Consider the following 19,721-nt stretch of genomic DNA (forward strand, 5'->3'; position numbering starts at 1 on the left):
ACCTCCCAAGTTTAGATGTGGCTCTAAACTGGGGTGTTTCCTTCGTCCGATGTAAATTATGTAAATTATGTTTAGCATTTGACAAAATTTGATCCATATAACAAAGCGTATATTAAATATTATAAACCTAAGGCCTTGTGTCTTTTTTTAAGCAGGAGGAAAATAATTTCAGCCCTTGACACAGACAATACATCTCAGATAGGCTTTTCTATGCCTATTATTTACAAATGGACTTTAAATTTGTGAAGCATTTAAAATAGAAGTTGAAGCTGTTTCTTAAGACCAGGTTCTGAACAACCAAAAGGTACAAAAGTTATTACACTTTACAGAAAGAAGATGGATTGGATTGAATATTTAGTTATACAATCACTTTCTACGGAATGTCTTGCCCAGATTCCAACAGAAAAATGTAATGCGGTAAGTTATATTCAGTACATAAATTCAGTAATCAAACTCTTATGTGGGGCTGCAAAATTCTGCACATTTACTTGTGTAAAATACTGTTTATGCCTTTTCATATTGTAAAAGTATTAGATGTGGCAATATATAGAATAAAATTGCTTCTATAAAAAGTGGCCTTTAGTGCTTTACAAGCAACCCTGCAACTTTGCTTTACCCATCAACGTAAGATCAGACAAGGAGTCCTTTACTTACAACATTGATTCCTTTTACAGCCTGCCGTACTTCACCAGTGGTAAAGTGGACCTGGTGACCCTCTCCTCCTGGTGATCAGGTAACCTCACCGCCCCAATTTTTTCCCTCCCATTTCCTCACTCTCTCTTGCCTCTCCAGTTAGGGGAAGTCAGAGGAGAGCCGGCTGCAGCAGAAGAGGTCAGCCAGGCCATGAAACAAGTTTAAACTCTCTTCGTAAGTAGTTGGTGTGGTGGAAGGTGGACAGGAGAGAGCCACGGGGAAGTTATTTTAAAAGCAATTGTTTGAGGAGGTGGGAGTGCTAACCAATCTCTGGGAAAGGTTAGCATGACAAATAGCATCCCTTTGGGGAAACTTTTAACAATCTAAATATATTAATTTTGAGTATTAATATGTACTATTAATATAATAGCATTAGTATAGTAGTAATAGTATAATAGTATTAATATTAAATTAAGTATGGTGTCTGACTTTGATTCAGAAACCATTACCCCACTAACATTGTTCCCAAAAGAATACTGGTTTCAACTTACAACTTTTTGACCTACGATGCCAATTTCAAAAACTAATTTTCAGTTCAAGGACTGCCTGCCTAAGAAACAAAGCAGTAGTTTCAAACTTCGTTTCCGAGCTTCCCGAATTGATAAATCCATCTTCTATCCTAGATGTGCACGCTAGTCTACTCTTTGGCTCAGAAATGGTCCGATTAAGTAGTTTGTTCTCCCTGCTTGAAGTGGGTTTTGCCCTGCTCCAGCATGAGAACTAAGACTATCCCTCTTAACCCACTTCCACTTTTCCCTTCTTTTCCCCCAATAATAATAATAATAATGTTGGTATTTGTTAAGCGCTTACTATGTGCCGAGCACTGTTCTAAGCGCTGGGGTAGACATAGGGGAATCAGGTTGTCCCACGTGGGGCTCACAGTCTTAATCCCCATTTTACAGATGAGGGAACTGAGGCACAGAGAAGTTAAGTGACTTGCCCACAGTCACACAGCCGACAAGTGGCAGAGCTGGGATTCGAACTCATGAGCCCTGACTCCAAAGCCCGTGCTCTTTCCACAGAGCCACGCTGCTTCTCTTAGTGCTTAGTACCACCACAATGTTACTGTGGTGGTAACAGGGACCTGGCTCGAGTCCCAACCTCTCCAACTGGGCCAGAGCTGGACCCTAGAGTTTCTACTGTTCTTTCAGAATTCAAAAAGCAGTAGAAAAGACTTGCCAAGGGGGAAAATACAAGGACTCCTCTCCACTCAACCCTTCCACCAAGGCAACTCCAAAATTTTCAAGTATCCTTGACTTGATTTTACCAGAGTTCATAACAGACCAGAGCCTGGAAATCAGGTAAGCAAAAATTCTATGGAAAACAGTGACAGTTTTTGGAATTTCCTGAAATAGTCTGCAGTCAGCTTGCCTTGCAAGATTGGCTGCCTAGTGCAGAAGTCACCCCCCAGCAGGTGTAGGCTGCATTCGTAATAATGGGCTCTGCTTTACTTATCTTATAAATCTTGGGTATTCCTTTACCCCACTTTTTGCCGTGTCTCACGCCAAGACGGATAACCAAGTTTCCAAGCACCTCACAGGGCCGGATGGGAGACCACTAGGAGAGACGGAGATGAATGAAAATTCACAACAGAGCGGGAGAAATAAAAGCAAAAGTAAGCGGGGACTAAAGAACTGGAAAGAAAGGACAACGTTGTTAGAAAAATTGTATTTATTCATTTTGCTACATTTATTGCATTCCCCTAGAAAAACGGGGAATTGTTCTGAACTCAATTTGCACATATAAAATATACAAATTACATGTAGCATACAGGCACCTGGGACCTGCCAGTGAAGTCTTCTGACTCCACCAAATTTGGGCATTCCTGCCTTGGCTATCAATTCTAAGGAAAACGACGTCTAGTCTTAAAACCAGTCTACACATCTGCCTCTGAAAAAAGTTTCAAAACGGACAGTTGTAGCCAATGAGACCAATTATTTCTAATCCCCCAGGAAGCAGTTACTTCCTACCTGGAAGAAAGTGCTTATGCTATCGAGTTCACCCTAGTGTTGACTCGGGCCCCGGACACGAGGGCTGTTCAATCGAATCTCTAGCCCTGGCAGGTAGCCATCCAACGGGATCTGTCAAACAATCATATCTGAGCACTTACTGTGTGCAGAGCACTGCACTAGCGCTCGGGGGAGTACAATATAGAAAACTAAAGTTATTCCTCTTGCTAGCGGGTACATTCATACAATAAGCAACATTTCCAATAAGAGAGGGCATTGAAGTAAGAGGCACAGCGAATGGATGGTGGACAGAACTGAGTTAGCTAAGCCTGCCTTCTGCTTTAATTTCACCTTACCCACACAGTGAGCAAGGAGAATGACATTTGCATCACCTTAGAAATAAGACTTATGGTGCTCAAGGAGGAGACTTAAAACTTCTAGGTCAACTAATGGTCTAAGAAGGAGGACTAAGGCTACCAGTGATATGCACGTTTGTCATAGCTTGGTATTTATTACAAAAGTTATCTAGAAATTGTTTACAAACCTATAGTTAAAAACAAAACATTCATTATCTTCTCAAGTAGACCTACAGTAGAAAAATAAATCAAATGAAGCATTTATTAATAAATGAAGCCTATTTTATTACTTCAAGTGTTAATGGTAAAAAAAATTTCAGCACAGCTGTTGCATTTAAAAAAGTGAAACTACATTAAGTACTATGTTTCTAATTCAGTAAACAGATGAACCCGATGTCCTTTAATGACATAATAGTTGAGCATTGTACAGTACATCTTATGAAGACCCGTAAATTAAAGAACTACTTTTAAATTTAGTGATTATAAAACAATTCTCCTTTCACAGTTTTAGCTTCTTTTTCCTTCCTCGGCCATCGGGTGCTCCATCCAGTTTACGTTTCTGGGCCTAAAGCAAATAAAAGTATGAATTATTTTCCCATCCAAATGTTTTTTAAACCCACTATACAAACTGCGTGGCACCCAAACTCACTACAAATTTACTGGCGTAGGATGTCACGAATTTTGAACAATGAATCGTGAGCTTCAGGCATCCTGGGTGGGGCATATGCTCTGAATTAGAAAATCTGAAAGTTTCCCCAGTAAAATCATAATATCTATTATATCTACACCAAAAGTTGAAGGAAACAAAGACTTCCACACACTCAGAAAATTTACAATGCACCAAAGTAGACAGGAGCATTAGTAAATATATTCCACCATGAAAAATTCTTGCTGCAGAGATCAAGGGATAATCAGGGCTAAGTCTGACTTCTCAGGACAGAGTCAGAGAGCCTTAACAAGTTTACATTTTTTAGTAAATATCATCTTAGCATCACCTAGAATCATTGAACCTAATTCTCGCAAATTCCAAAATACTTCTTGATAGCCAGGAGTGAAATGGACTTACTAGAGGTCTGCCCTGTCCTAGATTAGGGGTGGGAGGGATTTTACTCCAATTCTTTTCCCACTAGATTCATGTTTTTTAAAAAATCTGGGTAAAACCACACACATATACACAAAAAAGAGCTATTTTATGTGCTGCTTCCCCCCACCCTCTCCTCAACCTTAAAGCTGAATCAATGGGAGCAGGCCCGGTGGGGGAGAAGTCCAAGATAGACTGCTGAGCTGTTGCTGCAAACTTCAAATCCTACTATCCTGTCCCCAGTGATGGTTCCAAGCTGTGGGAGTTTCAGCTAGCACAATTGCCACCACTTTGCAGCATTGCCCCCAACTTTAATACCCAGCTTCCTCACTGAAGAGCAAATGCTTTTCTAGGAATTAAAATATGAGCGTGTAACTCTTACCAAACTAATATTCTTAATGCCCTAACAGCTCTACAAATGTAGCAAGTGCTTTCTCAAAGTTCACCTCAACGAACCTCAAAGACCAAAGCAGTAAAAGAAAATAAATATTCACGTACACGTACCGAAGGCTTTGGTCCTCGTTTCTTTTTCTCTGCCTTTTCTTTTTCTTCCAGTTCCATGTTTTCTCTTTCAATCAAGGTGATTAAGGTGTTGCACCTCCTCTGAAGCTCCTGTGTTATACAAAAACATGCCACTGGTAAATTAAGATTCCCCTCTTCCAAAGTCCCTTTTTAAAAGAATTCTAGAAAAAACCCAGGAGGCCCATTTTGTATATAATAGTGATATGAAAGTACTTAATATGTACCCTGTAAGTACTAAGCTAACTACGCACTGGGATAGATATAAAACAGATCGGACATGGTCCTGTCCCACAGTGGGGCTCATAGTCTAAAAGGGGGTTTAGGGGAAACAGGAATGTAATCCTCATTTTACAGCTGAGGAAACTGAGGCACAGAGAAGTTAATTACCCATGGTCACAGCAGACAAGGGATAGAAAAGGAATTTGAACTCATCCTCATAATAAATAACAGGCCAAATCTTTTGGTAATTTCTAGAGTACTGCTGTGCATAAAAGCTAGTAGACTATTTCCTCCTAATTTATCTCTTCTGCTAGATGGCAGACAATATGAGGGAAGTTAAGGAGTTTACTAATTCTACAGTATCTCCCCAACCACTTATCTGTGTGCTTACTGGGTGGAGAGCACTGTACTAAGCTCTATTGACTTTCATGTGCTTTAAAAGCCTTTCAACAACTCTATCTTGATTTTGAATTTCCAATCAAAATCCTATACTTCAAGTTCTACCTTAAATTACTTACTTTGTGTCAGTTTAACCAAGAAGATGGGAAGAACCTTAAGACAAGCCCAGAATACATCTCAGGTACTATCTCTTTATAAATGACAAAATGCCTTCCCTTTTCTCAAAGCGTATGAAATCAACTAATAACCCCAAGGGTCCAAGTATTCAGAAAAGCATTACCCGCACCACAATCAGAAGCCACCTCATCGACACACTCCGGTACTCACCATTGCCGTCCTGGACTTGAGGAACCAATCGAATCTGAACTGAGGAGAGTTGCGAATGCACTGTCGTAGTTCATCATAAACATTTTCCTTGTCAAATCCAAGTTTGTGAAGCATGCAGATTAGAAATCGATCCTCTTCCTCTGTGTAGTTTTTACCTTTGTTAGTACCATAGGAAATTCTCAGCTGGTGGAAAGGTGCTTTGTATCGTCCAATCTAGGGCAATGATAAATTTTTCAAGTTTTTAACCCTCAATCACAAAGGACTATGAATACAAACAACGTTTTTTAAAATGATCTTATTTATTAAAACAACTAAATATCTTCTGATATGAGAGGCTGAAACTACTTTAATTTGGATGGAAACTCCTAATCAAATCAGAAGCATCTCAATTGCATCTGAATCACCACTCAGGTGCAGACTGCCAATTTTCAATTTAAGAAGGCAAAATTTAACTTTATTAAGGTGTTTACAGATCAGCTCTTATACTGGAAAATTATCATGACTCCCTACCCAGTGAAGATGAACTGCTACTTGGCAGTCATTTCCTGCAAGCCACTTCAAGGCTCTTGTTTTCCCTATTCTTCCCATCACACAGCCTATTCAAAAGCTGCATATTAACATGTTGCATTATGGTAAGAGTGACCTGTATTCCAAATTGAACTACAGATCCCATATTACTCCATATGATCGAAGGATACAGCTGCCGTTACAAAAATATCACTTGTCAATTTCTTACGTAGAAGAACCCTGTCACATCTGCACCTGACATTAATCTTTCAAAAGTTTTACTTTTTTTTTTTAATGGAACACAAATAGCCCAAATTTAATTTTATTAAATTCTTTTTTAAAAATACCTTTGTGTCAAGTGCTTTTTTGATACTGATTCTTCTTTGAATTCTTGCTTCTCCCCTTTCAATCTGAGCCATAATCTTCTCAATGTCTTGGAGTTCATTGCATCTTTCCCAGAAGACAGCTTTATTTTTTTCAAATGAAAAAACTTGTTAGTTTTAATGAATGAACCATTTCCAACTTTACCTTTTCTTCATAGCCAAGAACTCAGAAAACATTATTGTTCCATAATTCCCTTTGTTACTACTTTACTACACAGAAACATTACGGTCCCCTGCTCAATCCTTAGCATTGTCAGAGATGCTCTAAATAGCTGTATATTTTCAATCGAATACCACTCTACCTTCTCCTCTTATAATAAAAGTATCAGAAGTATAGAAAATATTTTATGAGGTACTCGGGTAGAAGGTATATGACGGCCTTTCCAAGAAGCATGATATAGCAATGCATTTACTAAAGTTTATAAATGCACAGAATGATCTGGGAAACCAAGCACATTAGTGGTCAGACAGAACTAAGCCTCCATTTTTCTTCTAAGTGGTGAGAAGCTAGAGGAGTCTAAGGGTGAAATATACACCTTCCTCTATATGCACTTATACTCACAAACATGTCATAACTTTCAGGTTAGAGACGTACAGAACAGTCGCAATAAATTCTATTCGAACCCCAGAAATTAGTCTACACCTACTATGGAAGTTAAAAAAAATTACCTGAGTACTCAATGACTTCCTCTGGGGTTTTGCCTTCCACTTCTCTCGCTATATTTTCTATGTCATCACGGCCCCACTTCTCATTAGCTTTGATGAACTGGTTAAAATCTCGTTTATTCCAGTTGGTAAAACCCTTCCAAAACAATTAGGGAGAAAATATTAAGTACAACCAAATAAAACTCTTTAACATCAATTCCAAGAACTTTTTCAAAACAAAATTAATTTCCTAGCACTGTACAACAGATTCTCAAGAGGTTTCTGACAAAGTTTTATAGACCAGGCTTTAGCTGTGTTTTCACGTTACTGTTATCAGGCCACCAGGGATTGAAAACAAAGGAAAAGGAGTATGTTGGGTCTCTCTGTACCAAAGTTACTACGCCAGAATTCAAAGCCACTACTTATGCCTGGTACCATAACTGCTCTGCCCAGACATCCCCCCTGACCTCCACCCTGCCCATCCAAGCAGAGACACTGGGGGACGGGGAAGGAAACCTAAACAAAGATACAGATTTGCAGAGGTGCCAGACCCCAACAACACACTGTAAATTGAGTGTGACATGATCTGGCATACGCCACCTTCGGATATGTGGGCCTAATGTTGCCAATTTGTTCTGGATCTTCTAGCAACTTTCTCAGGCTCCACAAGTGGCCATACTTCAAAAACTACAGCCCTCCAGGTTACACAGCTCTTTAGAGAGGCATTTGCAGGTTTTCCCATCTAGAACAGAGTGGAGGCATTACGGAACAATTCTATATTTTCACATTTTATATTATCACATCCATCCTCTGGCACAATAACCCTGTACCTCTACACTTCCACCTTTAATAGGTGGCCAAATCCAAAACAGTCAGTAGTTTTTGTGTGTGTGAAACCATTTAAAATCCAGATATTCATTAGGAACCTGCCACACTGCCAAGGCTTAAAACAAAATGGAATTTTTAAAAAGTTATCAGTGAATTTAAAAGGAGAACCTGTAACCTCACATTCTAAAGATTTGGAAAAAAAAAAAACATGCTCAGGACAAATTGTTTTGTGTTTCAACAGTACGGCTAAGTAAAGCTCAAGATACATGTCTAACATGTTTTTAAATCACTTGTGTGAAGCAGTACACAGACTGTCAGTAAGATCCTCTTCGTCCACGAAAAGGAGATAGAAAAGTGCACACCTATATTTAGATAATTTTCATACCTGTGTTAGCAGCTTTTCCTTCTCTTCTAACTCTTCATCATTAAGGGGTTCAGCTTCATCAATTTTGAGCTGTTCTTCTTTCTGAGCTTGGGCTGCATTTGGAAGGTCAGGGTTTCTAGGTACCTGAGAAAAATTTATTCTGAATTATGCTACTGCATTAGGTTGCGAATTTCAATTCGTGGCCAGTAATGTATCTGTCCTGAATGACCTAAATGACATCTAATTTTGTTCCAACTAAACCAGGTCATTCATGTCCCTTGAAGAGTTAATCAATACTACATTTTATTTTAAATAGATCAGCTTTGATTTTTTTTAATTTACCAATTCACAAAAATATTTAATGCTTCAAACCCTCCTGAAGGAGAATGCACAGATAGTAAAATTAATGCAAGAATATTTTCTTCTGGTTTATGGCATCTTTCCACACTTGGAATCCAAGATTCTTACCTTGTACCCAATGGTTTTTCTGTAATACAGAATTTCTTTTTCCAACAATTCAAATAAGCGTGGTGGAAAGAACTGGAAATCCTGAACATTGGGTTGTTTTGGTGGTCGAGGAGCCTGAAGAAAAAGTTAAGCAGAATCATGACTGGGAATTATATAAACAGGTTACAACTAGACTGTAAGATGCCTTGCACTTGGCGGATGCTCAAATATGAACTGATACTAGCAGTCAGCCTCTCCTGGAGGGACAAATTCCTAGAGGCTCCCCTCTGGAAACTCACACACGGGAGGAGAGAAAAGTTTCATAACAGTAACATCTGCGGTATTTGTTAAGCACCTACATCTGCTAAGCACTGCACTAAACCTCGGGTCGATCCAAGATAATCAGGTTGGACACAGTCCCTGTCCCACACGGGACTCACAGCTGAAGTAGGGTGGACAAGAGATACTGAATCCCCATTTTCCACAAGTGGAAATTAAATGACTTGCCCAAGGTCACCCAGCAGGCAGCAGCAGAGTCAAGATTAGAACCAAGTCCTCTGACTCCTCAGCCCAGGCTCTTCCCACTAGGCCACGTTGCGTCCCCCTCCCCTCTGTGTGGGACGGTAGACCTGTAGACCGTTGACCCTCCCCCTCATCCTCGGTAAGCACCGAGAGGCCAGCCATTACACTTTGGTAGTATTTCCGCTGCCTGTACATTATCATCCAGACACTTCTCTTCTGCCAACAAGACCCGCTTTTGGGCCCATCCCTGAGGTGCACATGGTCTGAGCTCTTAGCCATGGGGCAGTCTACCTGAGCAAATGCCCCCCGCCTCAAAGATCAAAGTAAAACTATTTCCTGCTTTCCCGTGGGGAGAAAAGGGCGGGTGGCCCTTCAGCCAGACACTTACAAGAGGCTGGGCTGCAGCTGCTAAGAGCAGAGGCAAGAGCTGGGCACTTTCCCCTACACCCCAGTGACACACACTTCCATTTCCTTCCGAATAAAACTTGTAAACTTTCAACTCCAAAAGCATCATGTTCTCAAAACCTCACCTTCTACAGCACCTATAGTTATGCCTGTTTGAGCTCTTTGAATTGAAAAATTGTTTCGCTGTAAGAAAAGATGGAATTAAATATACTGATTTTTTTTCGCTCACAAAATTAAGAACTACAGCAATCAAAGCTACAGCAGGAACTTGTGGCCATTTTAATATATGTCCATACACTGTATGTCCCACTTATGTACACAGAAAAAATAGTTGGATTTTTTGTTTCTTATAATTTCGCTACTGCAATCTCATCAACTCACCTTGGGTGCTTTGGGTTCACTGACACGAAGAGCTTCCCTGAAATATGCATCAACTGCATAGTTGGCTTTTCTTTCTCGCTTGGGTGGTTCAATCCACTCTGTGAATGCCATCTGAAAAAATGCAAGTGTTTAATATCAAAGTGACCGTTTTGACAAATGACTTGTACTGTCACTTCAGCTGTAATGTGCTATATAGCATGTTATATATCACGTTCTTGAAGAACCTCAGGTTTGGGGAAAGCTTCAATACATAAAAACGGTTAATTCAAGGGAATAAAGATGATTACAACATATCACCTTGCCCGACCTATTATGAAATATTTTTCTACAGTTTTTTGTGGTATTAAGTGCTAAGAATATGCTAGATACTGTACTAGGGGCTGGAGGAGATTTGAGCTAATCAGGGTAGATACAGCCCACATGGGGCTCACTCTTAATCCCCGTTTCACAGATGAAGTAACATGCACAAAGAAGTGAAGCGCCTTGCCCTAGGTCACGAAGGAGACAAGTGGTGGAGCCAGGATTAGAACCCAGGTCCTTCTGCCTCCCAGGCCCACAGGCCACACTACTTCTCTATAATATGTTCACCATTAGCAGAAGCGTTTACAGCTTTTTCCTGTAAAGTTCAGAAGTTCAAAAACACAAAGAAATGCAAAGTACAGTGTGGTATAGTGGAGACTGAGGCAGAAATTGGGAAGCATAGGATAGACATCTCTCTGTTATCTGCGTCGTCTTGACTGACACATTGTGTCTGCACAATTTAATCCTCCACTAAATCTTTCTGAGCCATTATGTGGGTTGTGTTTTATTCAGGACAGACTCACATTAATGGAACAGCATTTCCTAATACTTCCACTGTGTTTTACCTAACCACACAACAAAAATCCCCATTGTAGCAAAATTAAATCTAAAGTACCCTAGGACCCTTCACAGTTTAGGTCCCTGGGACTCTTTTTGTTGTGACCGCCTCCCCACCCCCCATAATTTTTATTCCCAAAAAAGCCACCAAAAATTGTTTTTCCTGCCATCTGATAAACCTTTTTAAAAGCAGGATTTCCCTGAATTTCTGGTCTTAAAAAGAGAGACAGAGATGAAGAGAAAGAGAGAAAAAAAACACTGCAGTCCCAATGTACCACAAATTAATTAAGCTAAAAATAAAGCTTTGTTATACAGCTTAAGGGAAAGTGTTGATGCTGATTAATGAGACATTCTAAAACATTTGAAAAAATTAATTTTGCAATTTTCCAATAATTGCATAACACACATACATTAGTTCACCCATAATCAGCTTCAAGCCTCATCACCTCGTGGCCCCACTTTAATAATAATAATAATGATGTTGGTATTTGTTAAGCACTTACTATGTGCAGAGCACTGTTCTAAGCGCTGGGGTAGATACAGGGTAATCAGCTTGTCCCAGGTGAGGCTCACAGTTAATCCCTATTTTACAGATGAAGTAACTGAGGCACAGAGAAGTTAAGTGACTTGCCCACAGTCACACAGCTGACAAGTGGCAGAGCCGGGATTCGAACTCATGACCTCTGACTCCCAAGCCCGTGCTCTTTCCACTGAGCCACGCTGCTTCTCTTTACCTATACCTATCTGCTCCCTTCATCCAGTATTCCCCAACTGTCTGTTCATCCATAATACTAATGATAATAATAACAGTATTTGTTAAGTGCTTACTATATGTCAGGCACTGTTCTAAGCGCTGGGGTGGATATTGCAAATCAGGTTGGACACAGTCCCTGTTCCTCTAGACTGTGAGCCCACTGTGGGCAGGGATTGTCTCTATTGCTGTATTGTACGTTTCAAGCAACTAGTACCGTGCTCTGCACAGGGTAAGCGCTCAATAAATATTGCTGAATGAATGTTCCATGTGGGGCTCTCAGTCCTACACACCCACCATCTGATCCAAGATTAATCTCAGTCCCAAATAACCTCTGCACCATTCCCTGCTAGTACGCTAAAGTCTGCTGGTTGAAAAATAATCCTCAGAAATGTCAGTTTTCATAGCTTTCTGATTGGTAAAATGCCAGATAAAACTTTTACTCTCTAAAATCAAGTCTCAGGCAATCTGTGGATTATCCATCCTTTGCTGCTGAGTTCTTTCTGCACATTTCACTGTTCATCAGCTCTTCTGTCAAATAACGTAGCAAAGTAAGAAAGAGAGAAACAAAATGAAATACAAAACAATTAAGTTTGCTCCTAGCCAGCAGCAATGATAAAAGGTTTAGGGAAGTGAGGTCTTTGTAATTATTGGATAAAAGCTTATAAATTAACATAGGATTTCAATTACTCATGAAAACTCTACATACTTTAGATGATTAACTGCAAGCCACGGCATTCATTTATACGTTGGGATATATGATACACATTTGTGATTATACATATATGTATATATATAAAACCTGGAGAAAATTTTCAACGTTTCCAAGCTAAAATACTGTAAATTTAAAAGGCACATGGTTTTGTAGAGAAACCTGCAAAATGTCTTCATTCCAAAAAGCACTCATCAGAGTGTTGATACCCATATTAAATCTTCAGTCAGCTAAACTTTAGGTACTACCTTTTGCTTTTCTCTATAGTCCTCTCCTTCGAAGTTATAAACACTGGATTCTGTATCCATTGTAAAGTTTCTGAGTGAGCTTTCACCCATCTTGGAAAGTTTTTCATTCATTTCTGCGGTCTGAGAAGAGACAAGATCAGAACAATATTCAAATGAAGATTTACCATGTCAGTTATGTCTGTTTCAAAATATTTTCCATAAACATGTTGTGTTCATTTTGTACCCGCACCTCTGCTATTCCACTATATATTCGCCATCCTTTGCGCCTCAATCTCTTTTGCATCTTCCCTACAGCCCATCCTATGCCTGACCACAATTTTGTCTTCAAAAGTAGCTTTTTTTGCTTGGTTCATTCCCCTCCACCCTCATTATGTCCTAATGCTCCTCCATTACCTCCCTCTAAGCCTCAGCGTGTTGAACTAGCCTCAAGAATAATCAAGACTGCTGTCCCCAAAATCCTGGGAGCGGAAAATAAGAGAACATCTAGAAGGGAGCTCTAACCCTGACTAGACAATATATCCATTCAGTGGGGTTGCTTGGGGTGCACCCTCTGCAGAGGAGCAGAGAGATAGACTATCCGTTAGCTATATAAGTTTACGCAACCTGAAATTAGTTTGTACTTCACCTTCTTTGCACCTCTTTCCAAGATACCATCGATATCCTCGTCAGTAATCTCACTTTCCTTTGAAGCAAACACATGTGTTGCCCCGTGCCGGATCATTTGCAGCATTTCGTCTTTCCCAATTTTATTCAGATTTTGATCCACTAGCCTTCCTGGGAAGAGCATATAGTAAAATTTAAAGAAAATGAGAAAGGAAAAAAGTTTGACACCAAAAACTAAGAGCTTAAAAACAAAAGTCATCTGGTACTGTCCTACATTTTCCCATATATACATTTAAATAATAACTGTGGTATCTGTTAAGTGCTTACTGTGTGCCAAGCGCTGTACTAGGCGATGGGGTGGATACAAGCAAATCGGGTTGGATGCAGTACCTATCCCACCTGGGGCTCACAGTCTCAATTCCCATTTTACAAATGAGTCTCAATTCCCATTTTACAAATGAGATAACAGAGGCAAAGTGAAGTGACTTGCCCAAGGTCACTGAGCAGACAAGTAGAACCCATGACCCTCTGATTCCCAGGTCCGTGCTCTATCCACTACATCATGCTGCTTACTAACACAATCTCTCCAATGGGATCCACTTTCAAATATATTTTTCACCAGACCCTTTCCCTGTGTTATAATACTTATTAAATACATACTGGGGGGAAGCAATGGGGAAGATTACAAAGATAATTATTAGACAGCAATATAGTAAATTCTAGGAATCAGAAGCATTCTCAATTTCGGTTCTCCGGCAATTATTCCTGGAGAAGAGCTTCAATCTTAGCCCTCTACTCCTAGGCATTATTAAACAAACTCGTTTGGTGTTTGAGAGTTTGTAAATTAAAAACAGTAAGGAAGCACAATGAATACTACCATTCTCCTGTGAAGAGGGAATTGCATTCCTGCACAAAAACCACACATAAAAGGAAAATTCTTGTTATATTATTGACTGTGCCCATCACCACCCACATGTGACCAACTATTTCTTCCAACACAAGCCACACTTTATTGACAGGCTCATGTTGAAAGAATGATCTCTCAATCTGCAGTTCTTTTCCAGTCAAATGGCAGTGAAGACCCATAATTTACTTACATTCAGATTTTGAGGTTTGTGGCATTAATTTTATTTTCTAGCTCAATTAGTAAAAATGACGGAGAATAACTTGAGCTAGAAAATGCGGTAGAAAATCAAGGTCCCACGATCTTTTTAATGATTTGAAAATTATCTTTCTAGGCAAGTTAATCTGTTTCAGTTTAGAACTTACTTCTTCTAAGGAAATTTTGCTTTACAGAAAATGGGTAAAGCGGGGAGGAAAGGAGAGGAAGATTCTCCCTTCCAACTATTCTGGATTTGAAAACTTCTTCCAGAACCCAAAGGAACAATGTTTGCTGTACCCACCCTGTTTAGTAGTGTACGAGTGGGTGTCTTCCTTCAGGCTTATAACATTCAAGTACATATCCTTATGCACTATTTCTAACTGTGATTTACTTTAATGTCTGTCTCCCCCTGTAGACTATAAGCTCCCTGTGGGCAGGAATCACTCTACCAACTATATTCATTTTGCCAAGTGCTTAGTACAGTGGTCTGCACACAGTAAGTTCTCAATAAAATACCACTGACTGTTTTACCATTAGCAAATAATGATAGAGCAAATAAGACAGTTCAGAAAATCAAAATGTAAGTGATAATTTTATGGAATGAAACACTTCAGGGAGTAGAACTACAAAAAGTTAACAGACTTACTCCAAATTCAGATCATCGGGAAACATGGGCACCTGCTTTTAATCATACTAGATAAACATGACTGACTTGGTTAGAATAACAAATGATCCAAAAATGGAAAAAAAAACCAAACCCAAAAAACCCCCACCAAAACTCCAAAACCTGCTAAATACATCTTATCCGAGAAGCAAAGGAAAATAATTATTTTTTAACGTCTCATTACATACCTTGTTGAATAACTATTGAATCCAATCTGAGTTTCATCTCAGCACGCTCTACTATTCTTTCCTCCACTGTGTTGTCGGTGATAAATCTGAATACTCTAACAGTCTTGGTTTGTCCAATTCTATGTGCCCGATCCTAGACAAACAAATGTATGTGAGTACTGTGTGTGATGACAAACTCAGAGATGATTTAATTCTAATCGGATATTATACAAGTGGCGGAGAACAGTATAAGATGGCCTATAGGAATAATCAGACTAAGAAAAATATATGCAATTATCTAGAGGCGTTCTCAGAGTGCATATATAAGCATTCCTGTTACAATGCCAAAATTGCATCCTTAAAAAACCTTAGGAAATCTAAGAAGTTGTTTCTGAGCAACCATTGTCTCCCCAAATAAACAAGGGACTAAAGGAAAAATAGTTCAGAAACAGCAGAAACAGTAATAAAGAAGCTTCAGCCTCTAAAACCCATTTAAGGTAGCTTGCATTATGTCTCCGCCACCAGCAACAGTATTGTCTCATCAGTATTTTACAGGAAGCTAATTTGTAACTGATTCAAGTTCACTGTTTGCAGGAAACAAATGTGCAGCAATTAGTTTTCTACACAATGTTGCTGAAAGTGATGTTTTTGATCAAGAGACCAATGTGATCGATATGCTTACGGCCAATTCATAGACACACTGTGACACTAGAGTTGTGTCCAAAGCACTAAAAAGCTGCATTCTGGCAAAAGTAACTTCAAACGGAGTTATGTGAATGCCCATAATTTTCCCTCTTTAAAAATTAATTTCAAGTTCTTAATAACTGGTCCTTTCAAAACGTCAAAATTTTATTATGCTTTTAAAAGCCTCTCCCTCTGCATCTACTCGAATCATTCATAAAATACAAGTTCCCAGTTTTTTTCAGATCAAAGGAGGGGGTCTTCTTTAAACAATTCAAGCATAAACTTTAGGTGTCCACCCTGTATCTTTCTTATGCAACAAAGACAATGCTCAGTTAACTGTTACTATGTTATCAATTATCTGATGGAGAAAGGGAAAGCCCAGATCAATTAAATCCAACAAATAAGCCCTACCCTAAGTAATCAATAGTGACTTCATGCTAGCCATTGATTTCAAACTTCTCTGCCTCCAAACAATTTCCCAAAGCTGCTAATTCTAATAAAAATCAACTGGAGTTCACCTACCATTTTTCACATCCAACTCCTGTTGAAGATATTAATGTGCATACTGAAATTCCCAAAAAGAAAAAGAGTGGAAGACCTATGGTTCCCTCTTTATTCATAACTAAAGTATAAATGCAACAAAGAAAGAATACAAGCTATGGCTACTATATTTGGAGCACTGATTTTCTCAACTTCTATAAAGCACTTTTTGGCAGTAAAACAAATTATTTTCATATATTCATCATCAGCTTGAATAATGTGCTATCTTATTCCCAAAATTGAACTATTTTAAAATAATATTTTGACCACAGTGAAAATGTTAGTTGTAAGATTTCAATTAATGAAAAATCATAAATAAAAATTGCTTTATTTCTAATCAAGCAGTTGATGTTGCTTTAATCTGATCAACCAGTTTACCTTCATGCTGATACTACACAAACAAAAGCTTTAGGCCAAATTTTCTGAGATCCTCGGTCAATTTAAAAAAAAAATTAATTGTACTCTGAAGAGTACATTTCTTCCGAGGAGAGTCAACTACATTGTCTCCAATGTCCATTCCTATGGTAATAAGCAAGACATGTGAAGAAAGCACCCTCTTTCATTTAACTAGAATACCATTTAGCACACCAGAGCTGTAAATATCTTGGATGGGGGAGCAAGTTATCTCAGGTCATCCTCACAATATCCCTAGAAGATAAAGCACTTTCTTTTTTTCCAAAGCAGTCTCAATTTTCTTGGCTTAAAAAAATTAAAGCAAAAAGCACTCTCAGGTCTTGCAACAAAATAATTTACTCCCTATAATTGTGTATACAGTAAATTTAATTTAAAATTTAATTTTCCCCACCTAGTAAACTTTAGCATTGTCCAGACAACAGCAAATACAAGATATTTCAATAGTGGCTTCATGTCCCTAAACTTTTGCTTGCACTCTGAAGCTCCAGCCAGAACTATGGCAGACGAAGAAGGGAGAGGAGCTCAGGCACAGAGCTCTGAGAAATTAATCCCACCCTACTCGTGATTGGTTCCAAAGCTCTACAGGTCCACAGAGTTATCACTATCTGCTCCGTGGCTCATTGTATTATTATAAAAAAGCCTGCACAGGCAAAATTCTTAGTATAGTTGTTCTCAGCTTTTCCCAAAATAATCTTTTCCATTCATTCCTCCATTCCCATCTGGCAGCTCCTCAGCATATCTACTAGTATTAAGAGCCAATAAGGAACAAACTCCTCTTTATTGAGGTCTTCTTAGTGGGATGAAGGCTGGGATCCCAAGCTCAGACCTTCAGCATCTCCCTTCACACATCAAATACATTTAAGAGAGCAAAGGATTGCTCATTTCCCTAATTCTGGAAATAAGGTTCTCTAGTCTACAGTATACTATATTTTAGGACAAAAAGGATTTTTTTCCTAAACAGATATCGGCAAGGTTTGAACTGCTTCCCTTTTGGGGAACTCTAGGAGAGGCACCACAACAAAGCATGGGCTGCAGTACATTCTGCGTAGTTTTGTATCATATAGTAATTGGGGCCTCCACAGTAGGAACAAATGAATCTGTTCTCTTTAAATCCTTAAGACTACTGCCAATAATATATATGAGAGGCTGGGGCTCCGACCCATATCCTTTCTCTGTGGATCAGATCAGCTGGTCATCTGGTCACAATTCTTCCCCATAGCCACCCCAACTGACTACTCTGACCTGCTATGGGCTTTCTTTAGGCACTTATAAGAGCAAATGCTTTCGTGAATAGGGCTTATAGAACTGATCTGTCATCTCCTACCATAGCCTGAAGATCTACTTGTGGATTCCAGTCAGAGTCATATAAAATTACAACATCAGCAGTAGCAAGATTGATGCCAAGACCCCCGGCACGGGTGCTCAGCATAAATACAAATTTGGAGCTGTTTGGTTCATTGTAGGCGTTGATGGAGTCCTGTAGAAATATAAGCAGAGTCAAAACATGATTCTGTATGACATCAACCTCCCTCCTTCCTCACAGCATCCCTATAACATTCACGTACACATTCTTAGGTATTCTCACTGACCTCTCCATCTCTTCCCACTCCAGGCCATATCTGACTCCCGAGCCCAGAGCATTTTTTTTAAAAAAAAAAAAAACAAACCTCAGCCCACATCTCTCCACTCAAAAACATCCGGTGGTTGTCCATCCACCTCTATATCAAACAGAATCTCCTTTACCGTCGGCTTTAAAGCACTCCATTAGCTCATCCCCGCCTACCTTACGTTGTTGATTTCCTACTACAACCCAGCCAGCAAACTTTGCACCGCTAGTGCCAGGTTGCTCACTGTGCCTCGATCTCGCCTACCACGCCGCTGACCCCTTGCCCATCTCCGACATGACCTGGAACTCCCTCCCCTCCCAGATATGACAAACCGCCACTCTACTTTCAAAGCCTTACTAAACTCATATCTCCTCCAAATGGCCTTCCCCAAATAAGCCATCTTTTCTCTGATTTCCTCTCACTTGGATCTGTAACCCTAAGCACAGCTGTCTCCCCCTCTCAACTGTAAGCTTGCTGTGGGCAGGGAACTTATCTACCAACTCTGATGTACTGTACTCTCCCAAGTGCTTAAGACAGTGCTCCACACACAGTGTAATAAGCACTCAATAAAATAAATAGCATTGATTAATTGATTGATTATACTTATACTCTCTTACTTCCCTTACATGCTTTTTTATTTTAGTGCCTGTCTTTCTCACTAGATTGCAAACTCCTTGAGGGTAGGGATCATATCCACTAACTTTATTGCACTCTCCCCAGGACTTATACAGTGCTTTCCACATAGTAAGAACTCAATAAACACTACTGGATGACTGATGATAAATTAACTCACTTGTCTCTCATCATGAGGTGTCTGCCCATCCAACCTGCAGTACTCATAATTTCTCCACATGCAGTAATCTTCCAAAATATCTAAAACTCTTGTCATCTGACTGAAAATCAGTACTCGTGAATCTGTAGGGATTAGAAGATTTGCAATATTAGGCATCTCAAAGTAACAAAATCTTTACTAAAACCTTAAAAACTACTTAAAAATGCACAAGCCTAAGGGTTGCCATTAATAAGCATCTCTACTAACTACTGCAAATCTTTAACATGAAATTTTGGAAAGTTCAATAACCACACCTAGGTGCATTCTGTCATGGAAGTTTTAGGTTTCAAAACATATTAGCAAAATTACTAAAATATCTGGACAGCAAGAACATTTTGCTCTCACCCATCAAGAAATTTCTATATTAAAAGTATGTGTCATTGACAATAAGTAGAAATTATTTATCAAGAATTCTGATATTTTAATGCCAATACCTAGAATTTAAACAAATGTGTATTAATGCTTACTACTGAATAACCATTTTTTCACTCTCTCACAGCTGTTTCCCAAT

The 19,721-nt window shown here is 39.2% G+C and overlaps 1 protein-coding gene across 1 annotated transcript in view; it reads right to left on the minus strand.

The window, feature by feature from the left end:
- Positions 1-3,257: 3,257 nt before the first annotated feature.
- Positions 3,258-19,721, minus strand: part of SMARCA5 (SWI/SNF related, matrix associated, actin dependent regulator of chromatin, subfamily a, member 5) — a 38,772-nt gene continuing 22,308 nt past the window's right edge. Inside the window, exons 12-24 of the mRNA XM_029076657.2 lie at positions 19,172-19,293; positions 18,096-18,248; positions 15,155-15,287; positions 13,223-13,371; positions 12,598-12,717; positions 10,029-10,139; positions 8,742-8,855; positions 8,295-8,417; positions 7,106-7,238; positions 6,401-6,519; positions 5,547-5,759; positions 4,584-4,691; positions 3,258-3,563 (exon numbers count right to left, since the gene is read on the minus strand). Of these exons, the coding sequence (XP_028932490.1) occupies positions 3,498-3,563; positions 4,584-4,691; positions 5,547-5,759; positions 6,401-6,519; positions 7,106-7,238; positions 8,295-8,417; positions 8,742-8,855; positions 10,029-10,139; positions 12,598-12,717; positions 13,223-13,371; positions 15,155-15,287; positions 18,096-18,248; positions 19,172-19,293 (1,664 nt within the window). The 3' untranslated portion in view covers positions 3,258-3,497. The remainder of the gene's footprint in view (positions 3,564-4,583; positions 4,692-5,546; positions 5,760-6,400; positions 6,520-7,105; positions 7,239-8,294; positions 8,418-8,741; positions 8,856-10,028; positions 10,140-12,597; positions 12,718-13,222; positions 13,372-15,154; positions 15,288-18,095; positions 18,249-19,171; positions 19,294-19,721) is intronic.

This window comes from Ornithorhynchus anatinus, chromosome 12 (genome assembly GCF_004115215.2).
Source record: "Ornithorhynchus anatinus isolate Pmale09 chromosome 12, mOrnAna1.pri.v4, whole genome shotgun sequence".
Classification (NCBI taxonomy): domain Eukaryota; kingdom Metazoa; phylum Chordata; class Mammalia; order Monotremata; family Ornithorhynchidae; genus Ornithorhynchus; species Ornithorhynchus anatinus.